Source organism: Geotrypetes seraphini, chromosome 6 (genome assembly GCF_902459505.1).
Source record: "Geotrypetes seraphini chromosome 6, aGeoSer1.1, whole genome shotgun sequence".
NCBI classification, from domain to species: Eukaryota; Metazoa; Chordata; class Amphibia; order Gymnophiona; family Dermophiidae; genus Geotrypetes; species Geotrypetes seraphini.
The window spans coordinates 96287640-96314752 of record NC_047089.1 but is presented as its reverse complement, the minus strand read 5'-3'; the positions used below and the strand labels follow the sequence as shown (position 1 = coordinate 96314752).

At 42.3% G+C, this 27113-nt stretch overlaps 1 protein-coding gene across 1 annotated transcript in view; it reads right to left on the bottom strand.

Annotated features, from left to right (window-relative positions):
• LOC117362901 (zinc finger BED domain-containing protein 5-like) overlaps positions 1–25457 on the bottom strand; it is a 156663-nt gene extending 131206 nt beyond the window's left edge. The window contains exon 1 of the mRNA XM_033949989.1: positions 23729–25457. Coding sequence (XP_033805880.1) covers positions 23729–25457 — 1729 coding nt within the window. The remainder of the gene's footprint in view (positions 1–23728) is intronic.
• Positions 25458–27113: the final 1656 nt, after the last annotated feature.

Here is a 27113-nt window from a genome sequence, read left to right as displayed (position 1 = left end):
GGAGACCCTTGATAAAACACTTGTTTGTGTGAAACATGTCGGGTCAGACTCCCTGGGTGTTGGCTGAGATAAGTATTACTTACTTTTTAAACTATACACTATGACACTGAGAATGTTTAGTGTGAAGGAAATATTTATTTCTTAAACTATTGATATAAAAACCAACAAAAAATATATATATATATAAAAAATAACTAAAAACAGCAGTGAAATAACAAAAAGTGATAGCCAATGATGAAGCACCACAATATACTTCCCGCTATAGAAAACATTATATGCGGTGGAGTGGTGGGGCTGAGGTGTCCTTTTTGAATTTAGTATAAGCGATTAAAATCGTACATTGATCCAGACGTACTTTTGAACATTTATTGATAGTAGCACAGTTACTGACAGGTCTGCAGCAGTCGGGTTTTAGGCTAGTAAAACCTGATTCAAAATAGCCAAGCAATTGTTAGTGAATCAATTGCTTGGCTATTTTGCATGGTGTTTTACTAATTTGCCAGAGTAGATCGGATCAGGTCAGAGATTCATCACACAGTAGTTTAGTGAATTGGGTCAGGATTGGAAGCTTTAGTGAATCTAGGCCCTAGTCTTTAAAGACCTTATGTTGTTACTTTTTTATTTTGAGGCTGGCATAGAGGCACAGGACTTGTCTGGAGCTACAACAAGGTGATCAGTGGCCTGTCCAGTGGGTAGGAATTTGACTCACCATAATTGTTTTGAGGTACCAAGGATAGGACTTCTGTTTTGGCCTATTGTTTAAGAGAGTGATCTCTGAGCTTTTTCTTAGATGTATTGATCACTCAGAGTAACTGAAGTGGCCCGAATGTGGCCAGATGGACCAGAGTGACCAGAACAGACAGTCAACCTCACATTTTTGTGGCAGTGGTGGGATCCAAGGAACTGCCTGTTCAACATTGGATTGTATCCCCTTGAGGAAGATGCTGATACCCAGCACTTACAAGTAAACAGTACCTAAGCTGAGGAAAAGGTACTTGAGGGGCTGGTCCAGTTTTGGCTGATCTGCACTTAGATATTGTTCTTATTCTTCCAGCAGGGGGATGGTGTCCAAAGCCACTTTAAAGTGGAAGGCTGACCAACTCTAAACCCATCAGGAAGCCATGGAGCAAAGTTTCGTACAGGCCATGGAAAAGCAATGGAAACAACAACCATTGATGCAGATAATGGAAATGCAGACAAAGGAACTTCATCGGTTAGCAGATGGAATCTAGAAAGCAGTTATGTAGCTGGACACTGAAGTGGGATAGGGAAATACTGGATCAGAAGACTGAACTAAAGTGTTGTCCCTGACTTAACCCCCTTCCCCCTTTTACTAATCCACAGTAGAGGTTTCTGCCATGGCCTGGAGTGTTAAATGCTCCAACGTGGCTTCGATGCTCATAGAATTCCTATGTGTGTTGGAACAGTGTCAGAGTATGTAGGCCCAGATTCTTGAATCAATGCCGGTAGGTGCCCATACCTCCATTATAAACACCATCCAAATTGCATTTTTAACCAAGATTTGAGGCACATACCAGTGCCTAGAAAATTGGCACCAGAATCATGCCTATGTAGGTGCTTTAGGATGTTAAATGGCAAAGTAGGCATGGCCAATGTCGGACATGGTGTAAGGGAGCCTAAAGTGCCTATGTGAAGATAGGTGAACATAAAGATAGCCTTACTGTGTTAGACCAATTGTCCATCAAGCCCAGTAGCCCATTCTCACAGTGTCCCATCCAGGTCCCTAGTACTTGGCTAAAACCCAAGGAGTAGCAATATTCTATGCTACCGATCCAGGGCAAGCAGTGGCTTCCCCATGTCTTTCTCAATAATAGCACTATGGGCATTTCCTCCAAACCTTTCTTAAGACCAGCTATGCTTTCCATTCTTACCACAACCTCTAGCAATGCATTCCAGAGCTTAACTATTCTCCGAGTGAAAAAATATTTCCTCCTATTGGTTTTAAAAGTATTTTCCTGTAACTTTGAGTGTCCCTCATGCTTTGTAATTTTTGACAGAGTGAAAAATCAATCCACTTGTACCCATTCTACTCCACTCAGGATTTTGTAGGCCTGGAAAAACCTGGCCTACATTTATGGCACCTATCTTTTGTATCGCGCAATTCTAAAACCAGTGCCAATGTGCAAATGATACACAATCAGCAGCTTCTTTTAAGATGGCCACTGATATCAGTGCCGGTTAGAGGATCCAGGTTGTAGTGCTCCAGGCCATGATAGAAACCTCTACTGTGGCTTATTAAATAGGGAGTAAAGTAGAAACAGAATCATCTCCAAAATTGATTATTGTAACGTCTTATTTAAAGGCTGCCGCAAAAAGAAATCAGACGTTTTCAAATTATTCAGAACGCCTCTATTAAAATAATTCACAAAGCTAAAAAATTTGATCATGTCTCACCCTTACTCAAGGAGGCACACTGGCTACCTGTTGCACATCGCATTTTATTTAAAATATGTTTACTCACTTTTAAATCATTAATATTTCAAACCCCCGCCTTTATTTTCAGAGTTTTAATTCCTTATACTACTTCTAGAATACTGAGATCACAGAATCAACATTTATTGGCCATTCCCTCACTGAGAGTCATTAATACGAGGCATCATACTATTTTTTCAGTGACTGCTCCTCAGTCTTGGAAAGATCTCCCACTCTATATAAGAGAAGAAAATAATTTAGACAAATTCAAGATTAAGCTTAAAAGTTTCTTTTTTAATGATGCTTTTAGTGAATAAATGATTCTTCAATCTATCTTTATCTTATATTTCTTTTATCATGTTTGTCTTCCCTCCTAACGTTTTTACCTTTAAATATTAAATTTAATACAGATTGTAACCTTTAAATAATTTCCCTGTTGTTTCGACATTGTATTTGCTTTTTTTTTTTGGAACACTGTGGCCTAAATTCTCTATTACTGCGTTTAACTTAGGCGTGCTTTGGACGTCCGCTGCAAGTGAATAATTACGGAGTTAAGGGTCTTAATTGATGTTAATTGGGTAATTAACGACACATAGACGTCCCTAGGTAGTACATAACGAACTAACGTCTATTGAAAGCATAGTCCCGTCTGCAGCTCTGGACGTGGGCGTTCCGTGGGCGTTCCGTTGGGCGTGCCAAGTGGGGACGCTAGATAGGCGCTACTTGGGCGAACGCGTGCGTCTAAATCTCGTGAATTATGTAGACGTAAGAAACCCTGGTCTAGCTTGGATTTCAATGCCGTTTCAACTATCGTAATTGCGGCTCTTTGTTACACGCGAGGCAGACGTCCGCTGTGTTTTTCATCAATAATTCCAATAGTGAATTTCAATAGGTATATTTCATCTTTTCTCTGTCCGAATAAATATAATGACACCATAACAATGGAACACATTATATTGCATGGATAACAAACCACATTTCATCCCAAACCATAATATAATTTTCACATGGCTTTTACAACCCCCTTTTTTGTCTCAACAAACAGCACTGCAATCGGCTCTCTTTTGAAAGCAAAGAAAAACCAGCACACATTATCAGCACTTAAAAAGAGAATAAACAGATACACACCTTAACAATCCAGCTTCCCTCATTGCAAAATGGAGGTGTTCAGTTGCACAAAACTGACCTCATTGTGACCTCATCAATCTGCATCTTCCAGTAATATGCCACAATTAAAAGACGTGGTGGGTGTTGAACCCACAACTTCTGGATGTTAGCAGCACAGGCTGGGCTCCTAACCGATAGAGCTACAGCTGCTTGACTGAACTGTCTGTGCTTCATTAGGTATCATATCAGGATGAACTCAAATAAGTTTAAGCAAAGGAATGGCTAAAGATTTGGAACGTTTTCAAGTAGAAAACAAATATGAAATATGTATTAAAGAATTGCAGCACAAATAACGCCTAAACGGAACAGATTATTTACAGTCCTATATGCATTAGTACAGTGCTTAGAATGAAGATTAGCGTGTGAGAAAAACGGAGCTCCACCTCACATGCATTCAAGCACACTTGGGAATATGGGTTTGGGGCTCAGTGAAAGCAGCCTACTATGACATTATAGCTAAACTCCTTTTCCCTTAGCACTTCACTAAGATATGATATGACAAGGGAACCAGAGGAATTGGAGCTGTGGGTCAGTGAGGAAAGGCACTCTCTACCAATTGTCTGGCCTTTGAGGGTTCAAATCCCAGCCTGTATTTTACTTGTGGCGTATCTGCCTTCCAGGTGCACTTTGATGATGCTTTCCACTTCTTATAGGAGTTGAATATAACATTTCTCCATTTAAACATGGCATACGTTGTTAGTTTTTATCGTGGTAAAGTATACATTTCTGAAATGGTGAAGAAATGGCAGAAAGCGGTATAAGCAAATCCAAACTGCTATAAGCACAAGAAAGCATTTGTAGCTCAACACGCTAATGCTCCTTTTCTGAGCTTTGCCATCTAAAACTCCCCAGTTCGACTCCCACCTTTGCTAATTTTAATAAGGTCCTAGTTTTTTGCTATTAGCTCTTATAACATTTCCCTTTGCAGGCAAACCTATTTTCAACTTACCATGGCTCGGACATCCTAAGCAGTGATGAGAGACACCTTTCCTCTGACAGCAAGATGACATTTGTGGATCGCCTGGTTAATGTGCTCTCATCACTGCTTAGGATGTCCGAGCCATGGTAAGTTGAAAATAGGTTTGCCTGCAAAGGGAAATGTTATAAGAGCTAATAGCAAAAAACTAGGACCTTATTAAAATTAGCAAAGGTGGGAGTCGAACTGGGGAGTTTTAGATGGCAAAGCTCAGAAAAGGAGCATTAGCGTGTTGAGCTACAAATGCTTTCTTGTGCTTATAGCAGTTTGGATTTGCTTATACCGCTTTCTGCCATTTCTTCACCATTTCAGAAATGTATACTTTACCACGATAAAAACTAACAACGTATGCCATGTTTAAATGGAGAAATGTTATATTCAACTCCTATAAGAAGTGGAAAGCATCATCAAAGTGCACCTGGAAGGCAGATACGCCACAAGTAAAATACAGGCTGGGATTTGAACCCTCAAAGGCCAGACAATTGGTAGAGAGTGCCTTTCCTCACTGACCCACAGCTCCAATTCCTCTGGTTCCCTTGTCATATCATATCTTAGTGAAGTGCTAAGGGAAAAGGAGTTTAGCTATAATGTCATAGTAGGCTGCTTTCACTGAGCCCCAAACCCATATTCCCAAGTGTGCTTGAATGCATGTGAGGTGGAGCTCCGTTTTTCTCACACGCTAATCTTCATTCTAAGCACTGTACTAATGCATATAGGACTGTAAATAATCTGTTCCGTTTAGGCGTTATTTGTGCTGCAATTCTTTAATACATATTTCATATTTGTTTTCTACTTGAAAACGTTCCAAATCTTTAGCCATTCCTTTGCTTAAACTTATTTGAGTTCATCCTGATATGATACCTAATGAAGCACAGACAGTTCAGTCAAGCAGCTGTAGCTCTATCGGTTAGGAGCCCAGCCTGTGCTGCTAACATCCAGAAGTTGTGGGTTCAACACCCACCACGTCTTTTAATTGTGGCATATTACTGGAAGATGCAGATTGATGAGGTCACAATGAGGTCAGTTTTGTGCAACTGAACACCTCCATTTTGCAATGAGGGAAGCTGGATTGTTAAGGTGTGTATCTGTTTATTCTCTTTTTAAGTGCTGATAATGTGTGCTGGTTTTTCTTTGCTTTCAAAAGAGAGCCGATTGCAGTGCTGTTTGTTGTTCACTTTTGTTTCCTTGCATCTTAACAGTTCTCAGAAGTGGTGGAATTTGCTGTTTCTCCTCAGCATTCTGCAGCCACAGGTGCATGAGATATTTTCATTTGCTCCTAACTGCAAGCCATTCTAGTAGGAATGTGTTTCTTTTAATGCAATATAGGCATTGTGCAACAGCTATGAGTTAAATCAAACTTCAGAGGGCTTGGACAGGTGTTGAAGAATGATCCAGTTAGGGGGGGGGGATGTTTTTGGTGGGGGGAGGGTGTTCAGCATGAGAGAGAACAGGTTGCATTACCTATTAGACAATGGGCTGCACATAATAAAAGCTGAAGCAAAATATTGAAATGTAAAGGCAAGGCTAAAGAGTTACCAGGTGTCCTGGCTGAGAAATGAATATAACCTATTTGCTAACCTTACTCAAGACTTGAACCCCCTGATGTATGGAAGATGAAAAAAAAGCAATGCCTTAAGGCATAGAGCTATAGAGGTAACTTTGTTTAGAACATAGAGCTTAGAGATGTGAAGGAATTGACTACAACGTCACTACAGCTGTATATTGCTAAACCACATCCAATGCACATCCAATTAGATTTGAATCCTAACGGTTCCTATGACGTCCGCCGCTAATTAGGCGTGCTTAGTATATAGAAAGCTTTGGCACAGCCATTTTCCCTATGTAAGACCCCCTCATGTGAGTTGGTGTTTGTGGTGTTCCGTTTCCTCAATGATGAAACTTTGTGCTATGAAACTTGCCTGTTCTCCTTTATACTCCCTTCTGCCTTTGACACTCCTCCCCACCCCCATTATCTGTATTTCTTTCGTTTATGGATTTTTCTGGGTGTTGGTGTGAGGGATTGTTGAGGACTTAAATTTTGTGTTAAGTGTGGAGGGGAATCAATTGTTAGGGAAAAGAAGGGGCCAGGCCAGGTTACACACAGATGCCTACACCCACCACTCTCCCTGCTTTCAAAATGTCATGGTCTGCCCCACTTCCATTTTCCATATCTGCAACTCTCCATGCAAGAAATTCGATTTCCGTTTTGGAGCCATGTTGTAAGGTGAAGATATCTTTTCAGGCTACTTGTAGAACACGTTCAAACACACCCCCATAGAATAGCCAATGAGGTGTGATAGGCGTGGTTAGGAAGCGGGCCAAGGAACCGCACCCGAACGGTGCCCAATAGGCATTGAGAAACCTTTCCCGTCCTACTGACGTCAGACGTTAATTAGGCGTGCATGGGTATAAGAAGGTCCAGGTGAGCAGTGTTTCTTTTCTATTCTGTTCTATTCCTTATGCAGATGTTTGAGACTTTACTCTGTCTTAGTCTTTTACTTTTTTTTTTTCCTATCTCTGCCTCCCATTTCTCTCTATTCCACAGAGCCATTAACAAGCTACATGTCATTCTAATATGTTGTTTTATCTTTTCTAGAAGTAGCTCAGATAGTAAGTCCAGGTGAGAATGATATTTTGTAAGCTACTTAGGTGTCCTTATGATAGAACTAAAGAAACCAACCAGCAAAAACTGACTTCTCTTTATGGGCTTTCATTGTGTGCTATTGTTTATAATAGTTATTTTATTTCTGATATCTCTTACTCTTCATTCCACAGGGCTGACAAAAATGACTGAGAAGACTGATAAAGACCATGCTGGTAGAAATTTTGCTGGTAGAAATATGGATATATAAGTAAAATGGATGTGTTCATACATCTGAGAGGGTTTACTCATAGAGCTAAAGTTAATTCTTTGTAGAATCAAATTACAGGCAAGTTAAAATCAGGTGAGGAATGGTTCTGTGTACTAACTCATTGATAAGAACAGGTTGGGTGTGTTGGGGGGGGGGAAACACTGCCATTCAGTGGACATCCAATCAGTGTACATGGTTCAGGTGGAAAACTCCTAATGAGTGGCTAATGGCTGCCATTTTTAATAAGGAGTCTAAAGGTATGTTAGCACTTCTGTTACTTCTAGGTGTGTGTTCTGCCACAACTTCAGTGTTTCATTTTGGAGACATAGATCTTTGTTAACAGTTTCTCTATTCTTCATTTCAGGTTAACTCTGCTCATCAGCTCAGCACACCAGCTTGCACCTAGCCAAACAGTTGTAGGTGAGAATGATACTCTACTATTCTTCACTTGAGTCACTCTTCTGATGAGTGAAATAAATGTTTCACACTTCTATTGTTCTCTTCACACAGGTATCCTTGATGACTTTCAGGAACAATAGTAAATTGATAATGTTGGCCTCATAGAACACCATGGCACGCATTCCTGCTGTTATATGCACACAAACAGCAGCTCAACATAAATGAGGTTAACACATTGCTTCAGGGAAGGGAGGATAGATATGGACCTTGGGGGTTGAACCCCCTGTTTGTGAACCTTGTGTAAACCAGCTTCTCCTCTTTTCTGTTTTCAGGTGTCTTAAACAGGCAACTGCAGTATTGTCAGATGGAGTTTTGTATTACTGAGAGCAGTGCAGCTGTGAGCATCTTTGTGGTTTCCACACCTGCTTAACCAAAATAGTGCAGCTCAAGAACCAGGAGGATAGATTGAGGTATGTGGCCTTTACTTCCATCACCTTCCGTGAAAGGAAGAAAAACCCACATGTCTCATTTGGATTCTCCTGGTGTGGAGCCAACTCTTAGTAGCAGTAACCCTATTCCTTAACAACAAATCTACCACAGTGACTTATATTTTCTTCCTTATGTAGCCATTTACTTTGGAACAGGGACTGCCTTATTTTGCACATCATAGCTGAGATGTCGTTATCTACCTATAGTTGCATATACCCTTGCATTCACTTACTTTTTTCCTAGATTCTGCAATGATTTGACATCAGAGTGGCTAGCAGGTAATAGAATGAATGACAGACCCCAATAAAGATTGTCAAACTTTCTATATGTCACCTTCTTGTATATTGAAAAGGGCCCATTCAGCAGTCCCTCCTGAACCCCTATCTACCTTGGACTCTGTCCACTAAACTGCTGATGCTACATGGTTAAAACCACACAGGAAAGTTTAAACTATAACCAACTTTTTTATTAAAATATAAACTTTTTAAAACTTTTAAAAACTTAAAACTTTTTTTTTAAATAACTATTTACATACACATAACACAGGGAAAGAGGGTAGGTGCCCCCCAAGAGCAGCTTGAGCTACCTCAGGCGAGGGGGGCGGAAGAGGTGCAGTCAATGAGAGGGTGTATGGCTGCTGGCACCATGCCCTCTTTCGGCTACCAGCCGCAAGAGGGCATGTTCCATCCTCTCCACACACCCTCTCATTACCTGCACCTCCTCCAAGATGGCAGAGTAGGCCGCCATCTCCCTGGCTGCCCCCTCCTGAGGCTGGTCGGGCTGCTCCTGGGGGGGAACAGCAAGGAAAGGGGGTGGGATGGGAACAGGAAGGGCAGGAGAGTGAGGGGAAGGGCTGTGGGTGGGGGAAGGGGAAGGTCCAACAGGGGATGGTGGTGGTGGTCCAGGAGGTAGTGGTGGGGCAGGCGGTGGGGGTCCAGGGGGCAGTGGTGGGGCAGGCAGTCCAGGGGGCAGTGGTGGGGGCAGTGGTGGAGGTCCAGGTGGCAGTGGTGGAGGTCCAGGGGGCAGTGGTGGTGTGGGCGGTCCTGAGGGCTGCCAGGCCTCCTCCTCCTCTTCCTCCTCCTCCATCTCCTCTTCCTCTGCTGAGGACCAGGGTGGGGCTCCCTCCATCACCTGCGGGGCCTCCTGAGGGGGTGCCTGCGGTGCTGCTTGACAAGAGAGAAATAGGATACAGTCAGATATGTCCACAACACTTTTGAACATGACATTATTTACTACGTTATTTTCTTCAAATGCTAATAACAGGATGCAAAGCACCTACTCCACTGTAAACATCAAAATGTAGCGTAAGTAAGTGAGGCAAGTAGAACACCATAAAGCCATTGTGACATGATATCACAATAGCAGCTTTACTGCAGATTTTATGATTAAGAATGGTTGACAGCTACTCAAGCATTTTCATCTATTTATTCTGGTAGGCTGATCACAAAGAAACACACGCTGGACTCATTACTCACCGGCTTCAGCGCGCAATTCCTCCCTCACCCCCTCAAGGAAGGCCCGCTCCTGGCGCCTCAGCAGCCGCCCCCTTTTCCTGAGATCCTCAACCTAGATAATAGAGAGAGAGAGAAAGAACAGAGAGGGAGGGATATGATGAGTGCCATCTAGCACTGTGGCATAACATGTTTACTTAAGTATTGACCTCTATAAGCACATAAAAATGGAGTACGCTGCCCTCCAAGAGCCGCTATCCGCTTTGCTGCCTGCCTCTACCCCCTTCTGCCACATGTTTTACATGAATGTATTCACGTACTCCAGCTCTTTCCCCTTTCTGTGCTGGAGGCATCGCTATCTCTCTACTGTACCTGGGACAGTGGGGGGGGGGGGGGGGTTTGAGGTGACATGGCCAGCATCACAAGGAGGAGTGTGGGATTGAACTCACAACCCCAGGGTGCTGAGGCTGTAGCCTATCAGCACTGCCCCACATTACAGCATGTCCTGGTGAGCTTACAATCATACAGCAGGGGCAATAACATAGTTTGGTCAGAAGGAGCAGCGTGGCTTGAAACCCCTGACGTCAGGGTACTGACGCTGTCACTTTAAACGTCATGCCACTATCTCCCTAGACCAGCAGATTGATCCAGGAAAGGTGAAGGTATTTGGAATGACATAGCAGCAATTTGGCAAAGTTGATTTCAAGATGTTTCTATTACAAATGCGAAGCTTGTGACCCAAAAATTAGTTGTGTGCATGTTGTGAATGGAATAGATGCCTTCTAGGAGCTGAATTTGACATTTGAAATCCTACTACTGCTCCTTTGGGATGTGCTTTAATTTCAGTATTCAATGTAAAAGATTTATTATGCACAATTGTAGTTTTTAAAAGGAATCAAAATTTACCCACAAAAACATGAACAATTTGATTGAGACAGGTTTCCATCATTACATTTTACATGATTATTTGTGAGGGCCTGACTTGGAATACTTACTTCCCTGGGACAGGAGGCTCTACGATTGAACCGCCGGGTCAGGCGGGTCCAGGAGTCCCTGAACTGCAGGTATGACCTGCGATGGCCTGCCACTCTAAAATAGTGGTGCTCATGCCCTAAAAAGAGCCTGGCCAGCAGCCTGGAGTCCTCTGTGGAGAAATTTGGCTGTCTCCTAGCTGCCATTTTAGAGGAAATAACTGCGTATGAAGAACAGCCGATTCTATGATGTCACAACGCAAAAAAACGCGATGACGTGTTTGTGCCGCTTGGGCGTGCTTGCGGTGGCAGTTCCGCACTACATCAACACTGTTAATTACATCCTAAACCACGCCGATATCGCTGTTATACAAAAAAGTACAGCAGAATGAACCACCTCCACCAAACACAATGACAAATTAAATAAGTGAAGATTGGGAAGTGAGGTTCACATGCTTAGCTATGCATGTTTGGGTGGGTGGAAAAAAAAAATATTATGTCTTTGGTAACCTTAGTCAGGACTTGAACTCCTGACCTTTGGAAGATACAGGCAGTGCTTTTAAGCACTGAGCTATGGTGGGGACTTGGGAATGGGAGTCTCCAGAAATGGCTTTAGGTACAAGATTTGACAAGGGGTAATCATTGCATCACTAAGGTATGCTTTGACAGGGGAACCAGAGACACAAGTGTAGGTTAGTGAGTAAAAGCACTATATTGATCATCTGTAGGTTGTGAGTTCAAGTCCCGGCTTGTCTTTTACTTGTGGCATATCTACCTTCCAGGTGCACCTTGATGATGTCACAATGAGATCAGCATTGTGCTGCTTGCTATTTCCTCTTCCTGTGAACTGGAAGCCACATTCAGGTTTAATCTGTGTTTTGATTCTGTTTCTTGTTGTGAAGAATGAGCTGATTGTTGCAATGTTTTAAGACCAGGAGAGTGTTCTTTCGAGCAAGATATCACTTCTAAACTATCCTCTCTGAAATAATGTCTCTGTGAAATCGAGAGAAAGCTTATTGGATGACTTAGGGTGCCTTTCCTGCCAGTCTTTGTGGAAGTTAAACGAAGTTTATAAAAAAAGTCTATATGGTGTTCAAAGTCCTATCCTTTCCACTTCTAATAGGAGGTGAGTATGACATTCCTGTACAGCTTTCTGTGTAGCACACATCTACCAGTTCCCACCTTTCATACTGATAATGTAAGTTCAACACCCACTAGGTACATTTCATCTTCTAGTTCTCCTTTGAAACATAACATATTTTTTTTCCTTGTATTAATGGTAAACTGTACAATTCTGATATCCTAGAGGAAAAAGATACAACACAGAAGTGTTCTCTGCTAGATTAACTAATATATAGTTTAGAAAATGGTATACTGTGTTTTAGTTATCTTTTTCATCATCCTATACTTACAATGCTGAATGTGTGATAATAAAGAGTATAAATAAAGTATAATTTTAAAAAAAAAAAAAACAAAAAAAAAAAACGTACCTACGTCTATCATGGGTCCATTGGAGACGTCCAAAAAACCTTACCCACGTCTATCATGGGTCCATTGGAAACGTCTTAATGACGTTTCAGAAACCTGCGTTTATTTTACGCGGCTAGATTGTCGGGACGTCTACCGTACGCCTAAGTACCGGTTAATTGGCCCTGCCGTTTCTGGACGTCTAAAGCACGCCTAACTTAGACGTACTAATAGAGAATTTACTCCTGTATGTCTATGTAATATGTTACCCATGTTTTTAGATATTTTTAACCATTTTGTACATCGCCTAGAATGTAGAATAGGCGATTAATCAAATTATATAATAAACTTGGAAACTTGGAAATGATCTAGAAGCATTCCTTATCACTTTTGAGAAGGTGGCTACAGTAACCCGTTGACTGGATAAGCAATGGGCCATTAGATTGGCTCCATATTTGAAGGAGAAGTGCAAGCTGTCGACCAAGCACTGGATGGCAATAAGGCACTGGACTATCACCAAGTTCATGTGGAGATATAGGATAGGTTATGATTGTTTCCTGAACACTACAGAAATAAATTTAGGAAGAAATAGTTCCAGATCAGAAGATGACTGTGAGAAATCGCCCAAAATTTGTTGGATTGGACCTCCCGATGTCTGGAATCAGAGAAACATACACCAGTTGAGATACTGAATGCTATAACAATTTATAAATATTTACCCTCCCCACTACAGATGTGGGTTTCTAGAGAAGTCCCAAGAACATTCAAAGAAGCTACTACACTAATGGAGCATTATGTTAAGGCTGAAAATGGGAGAATGGGAAGATTAAAAGAAAATACCCATTTTCTTGACCCTTGGAAGGATCCCAAAGAGGAAAAGAGAAACTTAGCCAAAACCAACAGAGGGATATCCCTTAGAAGTATAGGAAATGGAAGTTGGGAATCTAGCAAAGACAGCACAACCCCAACTGGCCGAACGCCTTTGAAGTATTTTAGTTGCAGAGAGATTAAGAATTGGTTAAAAGACAAAAAAGAGTGTAGGGTTAAATGGTCAATATTCTCAATGGAGAAGGGTAAATAGTGGGGTAAACAGATAGGTATGTATATAAAATTTGAGGGTTTTCTAATGTGTATGTATTTTTCTTTAGGTTAAAGTGGTCCTTTTGAACTTGCTGAGTTGATCCAAGATGGCCACTGGATAGGAGTGCTGAGTTACATGCTCCTGTGGGTTTGTTCTAGAAATTTGCTTTTTCTTCATTTAACTTGATATTTTTTCTTGAAAAATGTTGAAGAGGAGGGAGGAGAAGTGCCGCTAGTGCCTCATGACACTCCGGGACCACCATCTTCGAACACTATTTAAATTCTACTGCATGTTATTTAAAACTCTAAATGGAGACAGCCCATCATACCTGAACAACCGACTCATCCAATCATCCTCAACGAGACCATAGAAAAACGCACTCCCCTTTCACACACACCCCGATCAAAGAAGTAAAACGGACAAAATTATACGATGGCCTCTTAGCCACTCAAGCCACAAAACTAGAAAACCAGATCTCCAACCTTCTGATAACCACCCCAAACGATAAGATATTCAGAAAAGAAGTAAAAACTATACTCTTCAAGAAATTCCTGAAACAGCCCTAACCTCACTTACTCCGCCACTCCCCCCTCCCTCCTCCTGGCACACTGAAACTACGTGATCTTCTCTGTACAACCTGAGAAATGACAAATGATCTTCCTTTGTTACCCTCCATTCATAAATATCTACCTACTCTACACCACTTTTTATCACTTGACAAATAACCTTACTACTTACAACTCTAGAAATGACAAATGATCTACTCTTCACAACTCTAGAAATGACAATTGTTCTTCCATTGTAACCCCCATTAAAGAATAATTTGTAATCCGCCTTGAACCGCAAGGTAATGGCGGAATAGAAATCTCTAATGTAATGTAACATAGAGGAACTCATGCGGCGCATGCAGGGCATACCAGCAATGTCAGTGACTTCCCCACTGGAGACACTGCAGAGAAGCGAAATGTGGCAGAGTTCCCAGAGTCTGGAAACAATTTTTAGTCCTGACATGAGAGCACCGCCCCCGCATCCACAAATGACCAGCTCCCCGCGGGTGGAGGAGCTTCCAGGAGTCAGAACACAATTTCCCTCGGAGGCTAGCAGGAGCTAGAGACTCAGACTCCCAGTCTTTACAAGGGAGTCTGAATATGGATTTGGAAGAATTGATAACATCAGCAATTGGATCAACCCAGCCAGAACATCGACAAGACTTACCAATGGATAAGCAAAGTACTTTACATTTACAGTTTTCTCAATTTCAAAAACCCCTCAAAGTAACACTGGATGCTTTGTGGGATCTCGTGGCTAATTTGGCTAAGTCTATTAATCCTCAATTCCAACAGATTGAAGGGAGATTAAAAGAACATGATAAAGAATTTTCAGGATAAAGATAAACATGATAAAGCTGTTTCAGGAATTTCTTGAAGAGTATAGTTTTTACTTCTTTTCTGAATATCTTATTGTTTGGGGTGGTTATCAGAAGGTTGGAGATAAAGAACATGATCTCGATTTTCAAAAGGCTTTCGACAAGGTGCCACATGAAAGGCTGCTTAGGAAGCTGTGGAACCATGGGGTGGGAGGGGATGTGCACAGATGGATCAAGCACTGGTTGTCGGGTAGACTGCAGAGGGTCGGAGTGAAGGGCCAATATTCTGACTGGCGGGGAGTCACGAGCGGTGTGCCACAGGGATCGGTTCTGGGGCCGTTACTCTTCAACATATTTATCAATGACCTGGAAAAGGAGGCAAAGTGCGAGGTTATAAAATTTGCAGACGATACCAAACTGTGCGGTAGAGTTAGGTCCAGGGAGGAGTGTGAGGACCTGCAAAGGGACCTGGACAAGCTGGAAGACTGGGCAAACAAATGGCAAATGCGCTTTAACGTGGAAAAATGCAAGGTCATGCATATAGGGAAAAAGAACCCGTTGTTCAACTACAAATTGGGGGGGCATTGTTGGGAGACAGCAGACTTGAGAGAGACTTGGGTGTGCTGGTGGATGCATCACTGAAGCCATCTGCATAGTGCGAAGCAGCCTCGAAAAAAGCCAACAGGATGCTGGGCATCATAAAGAGGGGCATAACAACCAGGACGCGGGAAGTCATCATGCCATTGTATCGAGCGATGGTGTGTCCACATCTGGAATACTGCGTTCAGTATTGGTCGCCACACCTCAAGAAGGACATGGCGGTACTTGAGAGAGTCCAAAGGAGAGCAACGAAACTGGTAAAAGGGCTGGAACACTGCCCATACGCCGAGAGGTTGGATAGGCTGGGGCTCTTCTCTCTGGAAAAAAGGAGGCTCAGGGGAGATATGATAGAGACCTTCAAGATCATTAGGGGCATAGAGAGGGTGGATAGGGACAGATTCTTCAGACTGAAGGGGATAACAAGTACGAGGGGGCATTCGGAGAAACTGAAGGGAGATAGGTTCAAAACAAATGCAAGGAAGTTTTTTTTCACCCAAAGGGTCGTGGACACTTGGAATGCGCTACCGGAGGAAGTGATCAGGCAGAGTACGGTACAGGGATTCAAACAGGGATTGGACGGATTCCTGAGGGATAAAGGGATCGTGGGATACTGAGAGAGGTGCTGGGATGTAACACAGGTATAGAAAGCTAACCAGGTAATAAGTATAGAAACCCAACAGGTCGTGCATGTGCAAGACCGGAGAGTTAGGACTACGATGGGAAGATAGGACTTCAATGAGAAACCAAGGTGGCAAGGGAGCCCCTTCTGGTGATTCAGACAGGTCGTGACCTGTTTGGGCCGCCGCGGGAGCGGACTGCCGGGCAGGATGGACCTATGGTCTGACCCGGCGGAGGCACTGCTTATGTTCTTATGTTCTTAAGATATTGCCAACTTAAAGCAATCGACTGGCGACTCTAAAACTGCAGTAGAAAATTTGCCGCAAGAGATAAAATCTTCTAAATAAATACAAGAGACGCTAATCAAAGATAATATAAATCTAAGAAGAAAACTTGAATCACTTGAAAATGCTTCTAGAAATAATAATCTTATATTGATTTATTCCCCTTGGATTACTACAACTCCTAGGGAAATGTTGAAACATTACTTGATTGAAATATTGGAAGTCCCTGAGGCTTCATTATCTCCCTTCACACAAGTTTTCTACCTTCCAAGTAAGGTGCAAAATAATCAACAAAATGAAAACCAGGACTCATTGAATGTTTCAGCTTTATTAGAAGCTTCTGATAGGGAAACAGCTGTCCCTACTACCTTACTATTGACAGTTATAGGGGATTCAAGACAAAGTTAGACAAGTTCCTGCTAAACCAGAACGTACGCAGGTAAAGCTAGTCTCAGGGCTAGTCTCAGTCTTTGACCTAAGGGCCGCCGCGTGAGCAGACTGCTGGGCATGATGGACCACTGGTCTGACCCAGCAGCGGCAATTCTTATGTTCTTACGAATGTTATTCAAAAATAAACAAAAATAATTTTGGGGATTTAAAGTTAACATGTTTCCAGACTTAGCACATGAGACACAAAGATGTAAGAAAAAATTTTTGTTAATGAAATCTGGTGTTTTAGCTTTAGGGGCGAAAAGCTGGCTGGCCATTGTCAGTTGGACAATTGGGCTGTGTAGAATTAAATGTTCTGACTTCTTCAGCAATGAGAAGAGAAGATAACTGTTTTTTTTGTGTTTTTTTTAATGATTGGATTGTGGAATACAAACTTGTTAGAACTCTTTTTCTTTAGAGAAGACAAGTGCAAATTTGATTATCATAATACATGGGATTTTGATCATTTTTTGAACTGTTTAAAATATTTGACACTAAGGGCTCCTTTTACAAAGGTGCGCTAGTGCCTTAACGGGCAGAATAGCGCATGATAAATTGCCACGTGCGCTAGCCGCTACCACCTAGGAGGTAGATTTTTGGCTAGCGCGCACTATAGCTCACGCTAATCCGGTGTGTGCGATAAAACCTCTAGCGCATCTTAGTGAAAAGAGCCCTAAATGTGGGGAGGGAAGAAGGTTTATTAGCCAATAAGGTATTTTCCTTTTCAAGTCTGTTTTGCATGAGAAAATCTGGCGGCAGACAGGGATCTGAGGCTTTTCCTCCTTATATTTATGAAATATTCATTGATAGTTTCCCTTCATTCTCCATAGGAGGGTTATTTTTGTATGTGAGGATTTGTAGGTTGAATTGCTCCTCCTGCTTTGGTTTGTTGTGCTTTGTAAGCTTTTTTTGGCTGGATTTTTTTCAATGATGAATAGATTGCAGCAGAGTTACATAGTAACATAGTAGATGACGGCAGATAAAGACCTGAATGGTCCATCCGGTCTGCCCAACCTGATTCAATTTAAATTTTTTTATTTTATTTTATTTTTTTAAAATTTTTCTTCTTAGCTATTTCTGGGCAAGAATCCAAAGCTTTACCCGGTACTGTGGTTGGGTTCCAACTGCCAAAATCTCTGTTAAGACTTACTCCAGCCCATCTACACCCTCCCAGCCATTGAATCCCTCCCCTGCCCATCCTCCACCAAACGGCCATACACAGACACAGACCGTGCAAGTCTGCCCAGTAACTGGCCTAGTTCAATATTTAATATTATTTTCTGATTCTAAATCTTCTGTGTTCATCCCACGCTTCTTTGAACTCAGTCACAGTTTTACTCTCCACCACCTCTCTCGGGAGCGCATTCCAGGCATCCACTACCCTCTCCGTAAAGTAGAATTTCCTAACATTGCCCCTGAATCTACCACCCCTCAACCTCAAATTATGTCCTCTGGTTTTACCATTTTCCTTTCTCTGGAAAAGATTTTGTTCTACGTTAATACCCTTCAAGTATTTGAACGTCTGAATCATATCTCCCCTGTCTCTCCTTTCCTCTAGGGTATACATATTCAGGGCTTCCAGTCTCTCGTCATACGTCTTCTGGCGCAAGCCTCCTATCATTTTCGTCGCCCTCTTCTGGACCGCCTCAAGTCTTCTTACGTCTTTCGCCAGATACGGTATCCAAAACTGAACACAATACTCCAAGTGGGGCCTCACCAATGACCTGTACAGGGGCATCAACAGTTTTGAATTAGTTTTGAATCTGACTTTTTTCTGAACATGCTCCAGAGTCCATAAACTTTTCTAATTGATGATAAAGTTACTTGTGATGATCTGACTTGAGATAATTTTTTGAATTAATTTAAACAATTGGTACACATAGATTTATTAGAATATTGTAAGAGGGAATACGTTCCAAGGGGTATTCAGGTTGTTAAAGAGCCCAAACTATTTTTGGAACATCAAGAAGTTTTGAAGAAATGGGCTTCTATTCTGAATAAATGCTCTTTAAATTTAATGGTGCTGATCACAGAAAAGACATGTGAAAGCACATCAATGTTACAAGCCAATCTTGAACAGAAATTCCAGAGTTAAAGGTATCCATCACAGTGGAGGATTTTGATAGGCAACATTTGGGAATGCGAAAAAAGATCCACCAGTTCAAAACAGAATTGCAAAGAAATTCATCTTCCTCCTCCAAAACCAGGGCCAGTGCATGTGGCAGCATGTCCAGGGGGTGCTTCAAAAAGTTTCCATACGCTGATATTTTCATGCTCAACCAAAAACATTATTTTCTTATGGCAGTAAGTTAATAGGATGCCAGGAAAAATGTATCGCAAACAAGGTGATTATGTGCAAAAGTGATGGAATCTGCTTTTGAAATATTTCATAAATAGTATTAAAAAATATAAAAATGCAGAAACTTTTTGAAGATCCCTCGTAGATTACAGTCAGGTACTTCATCACCTACACATCTGAACATGACATATTCCGACATGAACATAGTCACCTAGGAGATGATTATGGGGTTTAGAGACCAAGCACTGGCTTTGCCTTTGACATTAGCACCTAGCAACTGGCATAGATGTGCAATAGAAATGGTCTATGAAACAGATTCAGTACTCACCTACCTGAGCACACGTTTCCTCCTGCACCCCTTGGAGGAATTCTTGCTTATGCTGCAGCAGGAGCTGGCCTCATTTCCTGAGGTTTTCCACCTGTATGGAGAGAATGGGAGAAGAGAGGGAGGGGCAGTTTGAGTGCATGACAAATTTCATATAGCAGTATGATATGACATCTCTACTTTTGCCTCCAGTGGCGTACCTAGCATATGTGACACCCGGGGCCCATCATCCCCATCTATATGGAAAAATATGATTTTTAGTAACAATCTACATATCGCACAACAAGAGTGTCCCTAGGAAAAGGCAGCATCTTAAACACTGCAGTGAGCACTAGAACACCAACACATACATTGTAAAACTAAACAAACCAGATCCTGCACAGTCAGTTGATCCAGTACAGTCGATGCTATCAGAAAGCCATGTCCTTTTCATACACTCAGACAGATACACCTTTGCCCAATATGGAATAATCACAAACTAAAAATAGAAATATGTAGACAAAAGTTAAACTGAACTGCCAAGAAATCAGACTCTGCATACAATGCAACACCACAACACCACAAAAACAGTAATACATGTCCTCTAATACTGTGCAAAATATAAAGACAGTAGATGTAAATTTGAAAAACTGATACATAACAATCACCACTTTACAAATTAACAAATAATAAGAAATATGAAAATACCATTTTATTGGACTAATCCCCGTAAGCTCGGTCCTCAGCCCCACAAACCACCTGATTCCATCCAACAAGCCTTGAATTGTTTTATATTGAACTTATTATATTAAAGTATAAAAAGAAACAATATTCTGTACAATTGTCAATTTATAAGTCAGCGTCTTCTCCCCACCCTCTCTTCCCCATTTCCCTTCAGCGTCCTCAGCCCACTCTCTCTCCACTTTCCTTCAGTGTACGCACATAAAAACAAGCAAGTAATTTTATATCATTTTCATTCTATTCATTCATAGAAATTAAAGTCTAAATAATGCCAGTCACATAACAAAACATGATTTTACAAAAATAATTCCCTGCAGTCAAGCCTGCAAGGATTACTAGATGTCTTTCAGCAGCTCCCCTCTCTCCCTCCCCGTTACAGTTGTGGCCAAGTCAAAATGATCTACCAACAATAAAATTTTAAAAACACAAAGCACATTGTACGCAGAGAAAATGTTAATTATCATTTATATTCCGCGGGTTTTCAAAGAGGTCAAGGCAGATAGATGACTTTATGCAATGTCACCTCAGTAACAACTATACAAAAATAGACAAATATACTCCCTCCCTTTTTATTAAACCGCGATAGCGTTTTTTAGCGCAGGGAGCTGCGCTGAATGCCCCACGCTGCTCTCGATGGTCCCTGCACTAAAAACTGCTATTGCAGTTTAGTAAGAGGGGCCCATAGTGCAAAATATAGACAGCATATATAAATTCTCAAAACGGACACATTTTGATCACTAAATTGAAAATAAAATCATTTTTCCTACCTTTGTTTGGTAATTTCATCAGTCTCTGGTTGCACTTTATTCTTCTGACTGTGCATCCAATATTTCTTCCCTTCTGTCAGCCTCCTGTATGCTTCCTCTCCTCCAGACCTCATTCCCTCCCCCAACGTTTTCTTTGTTTCATCCTGCCCCCTTCTTTCTTTCTCTCTCTATGCCCCCTTTCTTTCTGTCTGTCTGTCTTTCTCTCTCTCTCTCTGTGCCCCATTTCTTTCTTTCACCCTGCCCCCTTCTTTCTTTCTCTCTCCATGCCCCCTTTCTTTCTCTATGTCTGTCTTTCTCTTTCTTTCCCCATGCCCCATTTTTTCTTTCTTTCACCCTGCCCCCTTTCTTTCTTTATGGATCCCTGTCCCCCCCTTGCTTTCTTTCTGGCTCCCTGGCTCCCCCCTTTCTTTCTTTCTCCCTTCCCTCCCCCATGCCACCACCACTACCACAACCATGCTGCCACCACCGCCGGGGAAAGGCTGTCACTGGCCATCGTAAACAGGCCGGTGCCGAATTTGCCCTTCTTCTTTTCCCGTGGGCCGACCAACTCTGGCTGCCGACGTCAATTCTAACATCGGAGAGGACGTTCCGGGCCAGCCAGGCAGCAATTGGCAGGCCCAGAACGTCCTCTCCGACGTCAGAATTGACGTCGGACGGCTAGAGTTGCTCGGCTCGGGGAAGAGAAGCAGCAGGGAGGGAGAATTTGGCGCCGGCTTCTTTCTGATGACAGCAATGGCAGCCTTTCCCTGGCGGCAGCCTATTCCCTGGTAAGTGGCCAGCTGAACACCCCATTGGGCCTTGCACCCGGGGCGGACCGCCCCCCCCCCTCCCGTCCCCCCCCCCTTGGTACGCTACTGTTTGCCCCTGTCTCTATCTTTTGGGGCAATACCCATAAAATCTGAGATTTACGTGCTGCCCTCCTAGTGGAAAAATGCTGCTATCTAACACAGTGCTGATATGATGAATTACTGGTAGTATCTTAGTGGATACAGGGGCTGCCTTCATATTGGGGGCTCAACTCATAGGAACATAAGATTTGCTATACTGGGATTGAACACAGGTCCATCAAGCCCAGGTTACAAGTATCTGGCAAGATCCCAAGGAGTAAAACAGGTTTTCTGCTGCTTATCCTAGCAGTGGATTTTGCCAAGCCATCTTAATAATGGCTTAGGGACATTTGTTTTAGGAAATTATCCAAACCACATTCTCTAGGAACAGATTCCTTAGTTGAATTACACGTTAAGTGATAAGATATTTTCTCTGGTTTGTGTTTTTTTAATCTACTACTGCCCCCCTGAACTACTTGGGTTTCACACCTCTCTGTATGCAGGGAAACAGGCTTCACTGCTTGGAGAAGCATTGATTTGCCCCATTAAAAACCAATTAAAATCATATTAGAAATAAATTAGGTGCCACTAGGCAGCCTCTGGGCCAGCACCTGGGTTCATGGCGCCTAGCAACACCTAGTAATGGGGAAACCTGAAGGGGTGTGTTTTTAAGGGCTTTGATAGGTATGATTCTTTAAGTATATGTAATTTATATCTAATGTTTTTCTTAAAACATCATAATAAGAATGATACCACTAACATAGAACTTGTACTTACAGTTCTAGGGAAGGAAGTCTAAAGGTTAATGGTGCCCGTTATGCTGAACGTTTCTGGCTTAAATCCCATGCACTCACCGGCTTCATATACTTTAAATTAATGCTGACATCATTCCAGTCTGCCATCTCGCTGGTTAAACAAGAATACTATATCCACTTAACCACTTCTTTTAGGTCCGATCCTCGCTGTCTCTTTACTACACTAAACTCTCTACTCAAAGCACCCTCGCTGCCTATCCCTCCTTCAATTTCTTCCCAGAGTTCTTCTACAATATGATTCACCTTGAACTCTCAACCAGGCTGCTTCCCTCTCCCTTCCCTCCATCTGCCCCTTCTACTATCCTCCCCTCAACACTTGTCACCCTCTCCTCTTTCTCTTAGATCACTGTGGAGGAAACCATACATCTTCTCTCATCCTCTAAACCCACTACCTGCTCCTCCAATCCGATTCCCACTCACCTACTCTGTGCTATCTTGCGCTTTGTCATCCCTCCTATCTGTCACATCCTCAACCTATCGCTCTCCTCTGCAACAGAGAAACAAAGGAACAGAGAAAAATAAAGACAGATAAAGACCACTGGCTTATCTGGTCTGCTCAACCATGCCATCCACTAGTCCCCTCCTCTTCTTTAGAGATCCAATATATTTATCTCAAGTTGTCTTGAATCAAGATACACTTTTTATCTCTAACACCTCCACCAGGAGGCTGTTCCAAGCATTCACCATCCTTTCTGTGATAAAGTATTTTCTGAGGTTACTTCTAAATCTATCCCCATTCACCTTCATCTATGCCCACTCATTACATAGCTTCCTCTCAATTGTCACATAGGCATTTAAATATCTCTATCAAATTTTCCCTCTCCTGCCTTTCCTGCAAAGTATACATATTCCGTTTCTGGCAAAAATGACTGAGAAACTAGTATTTAATCAGATCTCAGAATTCATCAACTCTACAAATGTTCTACACCCTCACCAAACAGGTTTCAGGACAAACTACTCAACAGAACACTGCCTCCTGGGGATGACAATATTTTACTTTATTACCTAGATCAGTGTTTTTCAACCTTTTTTGGGCAAAGGCACACTTGTTTCATGAAAAAAATCACGAGGCACACCACCATTAGAAAATGTTAAAAAATTTAACTCTGTGCCTATATTGACTATATATAAAGTAATTCTCTTGAATAGGAATCAAATAAACACAAAGAAAGTATTTTATAATTACTTTATTATGAAATATTAAGTAAACAGAATAGTGAAAAATTATAAAATACTTTATTCAGTGCGAAACCTGGGCCTGTTTGGCTGAACACAAAGCTGATATTCTGGCTGGAATCGAAGAAAGACACACACGTAGCTCTTCGTCAACAGCTCTCAGTCTCTCTCTGTATTTGGTTTTTATAGCAATCATGCTTGAAAAGCTAATCTCACACAGATATGTAGTGGAAAATGGGAGCAATGTCAAAATAGCTTTGTTTGCCAGAAGGGGGAACTCCTTGGCGGTATCCAACCAAAAACTGTCCAAAGGTAGATCAGCAAATCTTAGCTTGAAACCACGATTTTGTCTCAGTTCAGTTAGTTCCTCCTGCTCCTGTAAAGTCATGTCCTTTCCACCAACTGATGCTGAGCTATAAGGGTCTCTAACCCAGTCAAGGCATTCAGTGGAGACTGAAGAGAAATAAAATGACAACTTCTCCTCAAGAGTTTTTAAATGTTTAACTATTATCTCACACAGTGCAGCAGTGTGAACACCTTGCCATTGCTTGGTGAGTGTGAACATTTCAAGATTGCCACTTTCCACGTGTTGATGCCAGAGTTGCACCTTTGAACGGAATCCATTTATTTTATCTGTACTTGTAAGCAGGTTTTCACTTCGGCCTTGCATTCGTGTGTTCAGTTCATTCAGATGATAAAATATATCTGCCAGGTATGCCAGCCTTGCACACCACTCATCACTTGCAAGCTGCTTTGCGTAATCTGACCTCTCATTTGTCAGAAACACTTTAAGTTCCTCCTGCAGCTCATACACACAAACCAAGACCTTGCCACGCGACAACCACCGGACCTCCGTATGAAACAGCAAGGTTTTATGCTTCGCTCCCATCTCCTCACACAAAGCTGCAAATATGCGACTTTTCACGGGTCGTGACTTTACAAAGTTTACCATGCACACAACATCATCCAACACATGAACTAGGACTGCTGGTAAAGTCTTGGCTACGAGGGCCTCGCGGTGTAAAAAACAATGCGTAACAATCACATCTGGATTTCTTTCCTTCACTCTGCTTACAAAGCCTTTGGTGCGCCCGACCATGGCTGCAGCTCCATCGGTGCAGACACTTGTGCAGTTTTCCCACTTAAGTCCTCCTTGTTCAAGGTATTCTGATGTGACCCGAAAAATTTCTTCTCCTGTTGTTTTTTCTGGCAATGCCTTGCAAAAAAAGAAGTTTTCTCTAATTGCATCACCATCAACAAAACGCACATTGGCCAAGAGTTGAGCATGTCCACTGATATCAGTAGACTCATCAAGTTGCAATGCAAATTTCTCACTGATACGGATCTTTTCCAAAACCACACTTTCGATGTCTGCAGACATGTCATTAATACGTCTGGAAATTGTGTTGTCTGAGAGAGGGACTTTGGCTATTTCCTTAGCTGCTTCAGGTCCGAGCATCTCCTCTACAATAGCTTTGCAGGCAGGAAGTATTAATGTCTCTGCCACAGTGTGCGACTTTTTTGACTTGGCTATAAGTTCAGCAACTTGATAGCTAGCTTTAAGAACTCTTTCATTTACCTTTGTGGTTTTTCTCATGAAAGTTGCCTGTTTCTCCGTGTTGTCACGCAGGCGAACAAAATAGTCCGCATTCTTGTTTTGAAGCGAAGGGTGTTTCGTTTGGAGATGGCGTTTAAGTTTGCTTGGGACCATAGCACTGTTAGCTAGCTTTTCACCACACACCACGCACAGTGGAGTTGGTTTGTTTGCATCTCCAGTGAAAGTAAATCCAACTGAAATATAGCTTTCGCTATATTGCCTTGCGCCAGAAAATTTGCTTGCGCTAACCATCTTTGCTTTCTTTTGACCCCCACTCATACTTGGGCTCTCATCTGGCTCCAAATTTTGTTCAGAGTCTAGTTCTTTCCTTTTCAAAAACTTGTCCATCACTGCAGTATCTCACTGTCACTCAGGACTTACTGCGCTTGTCTCCTCCAGATAGCCGCTGTCCGTCACACTCAGCACTCTTCTGATCGATCCCTGATGAGCCGGCGGATGACAGCTCCAGATGACAGCTCTGTCTCCACACTGTGCTAGGCCTGGAAGGAAGTTGGAAGATGATGTCCTACCTACCACAGTCATACTAACAACCGTGTGTAAATTTTATTGTAAAAAATATAGGCTTTTTCAATCTCACCACTAGATGGCGATGTGGCAGCGCTGTACACCTACGAACATAACTCGCCTGTGTCTCAAGCCTGTGTCTCAGAGCAGCACTCCATTGAGCCGTCCGCCGGGACTCCCGCCCGCACTACGTAGCGGCCTGCCGCTGTCCTGTAGGATGTGGAAGTGGAAGGTGTCGCAGAGGGGACCGGGGGAGTCTCATGGGAGCACGTGCGGGACCCGGCCTGAGGCCTAATCAGTGTCTGCACCGTATGGCACACCAGGCAACATCTCGCGGCACACTAGTGTGCCGCGGAACAGCGGTTGAAAAACACTGACCTAGATCATCACAACTCCATTGTTCTTATTTCCCTCGATCTCTCCTCTGCCTTTGATACTATAGATCATTCTCTCCTCTTACTCAAATCCATTGGAATTTCAGATCAAGTACTCAATTGGTTTCAGGCCTATTTGTTCCAACCTAAAGTTTTATTTAATAACTCATCATCTGATCTCTTTACTAGTCAAAATGGGGTACCCCAAGGTTCTATCCTCTCTCCTTTATTATTCAACAGAGGGCAGTGATCAATGGAGATCGCTCTGAGGAGATGGATGTTACCAGTGGTGTGCCTCAAGGTTCTGTTCTTGGGCCTGTTCTTTTGAACATTTTTATAAATGATATTGCTGAAGGGCTGTCAGGTAAGATTTGCTTCTTTGTGGATGGTACCAAAATCTGCAATAGAGTAGACATGCTGGATGGTATGAATAACATGAAGAAAGACCTAGCGAAGCTTGAAGAATGGTCTGAAATTTGGCAGCTAAAATTTAATGCTAAGAAATGCAAGGTCATGCATTTGGGCTGCAAAAACCAGAAGGAACGGTACTGTTTAGGGGGTGAAGAACTTATGTGTACAACGGAAGAGCGAGACTTGGGTGTGATTGTATGTGATGATCTTAAGGTGGCCAAAGAGGTTGAAAAGGTGATGGTGAAAGCCAGAAGAATGTTAGGTTGCATAGGGAGAAGTATGGCCAGTAGGAAAAGGGAGATATTGATGCCTATGTATAAGACTCTGGTGAGACCTCATTTAGAATATTGTATACAATTCTGGAGTCCGTACCTTCAAAAAGATATAAAAAGGATGGAGTTGGTCCAGAGGAAGGCTACTAAAATGGTGGATGGTCTTCGTGATAAGGTATATGGGGACAGACTTAAAGATCTCAATCTATACTTTGGAGGAAAGGCGGGAGAGGGGAGCTATGATAGAGACGTTTAATATCTACGTAATATAAATGTACATGAGTTGAGTTATTATGCCCCCATGTTATATGGACATTTACTCAGTTAATGTTGTTTAGATGTGTATTAGCTATGGGTGCTCTGTGGACTCAACTATCCAGAGGGCTTTGCTTTCCAGTGGACTGGGCTTTGCTTCAACAGAG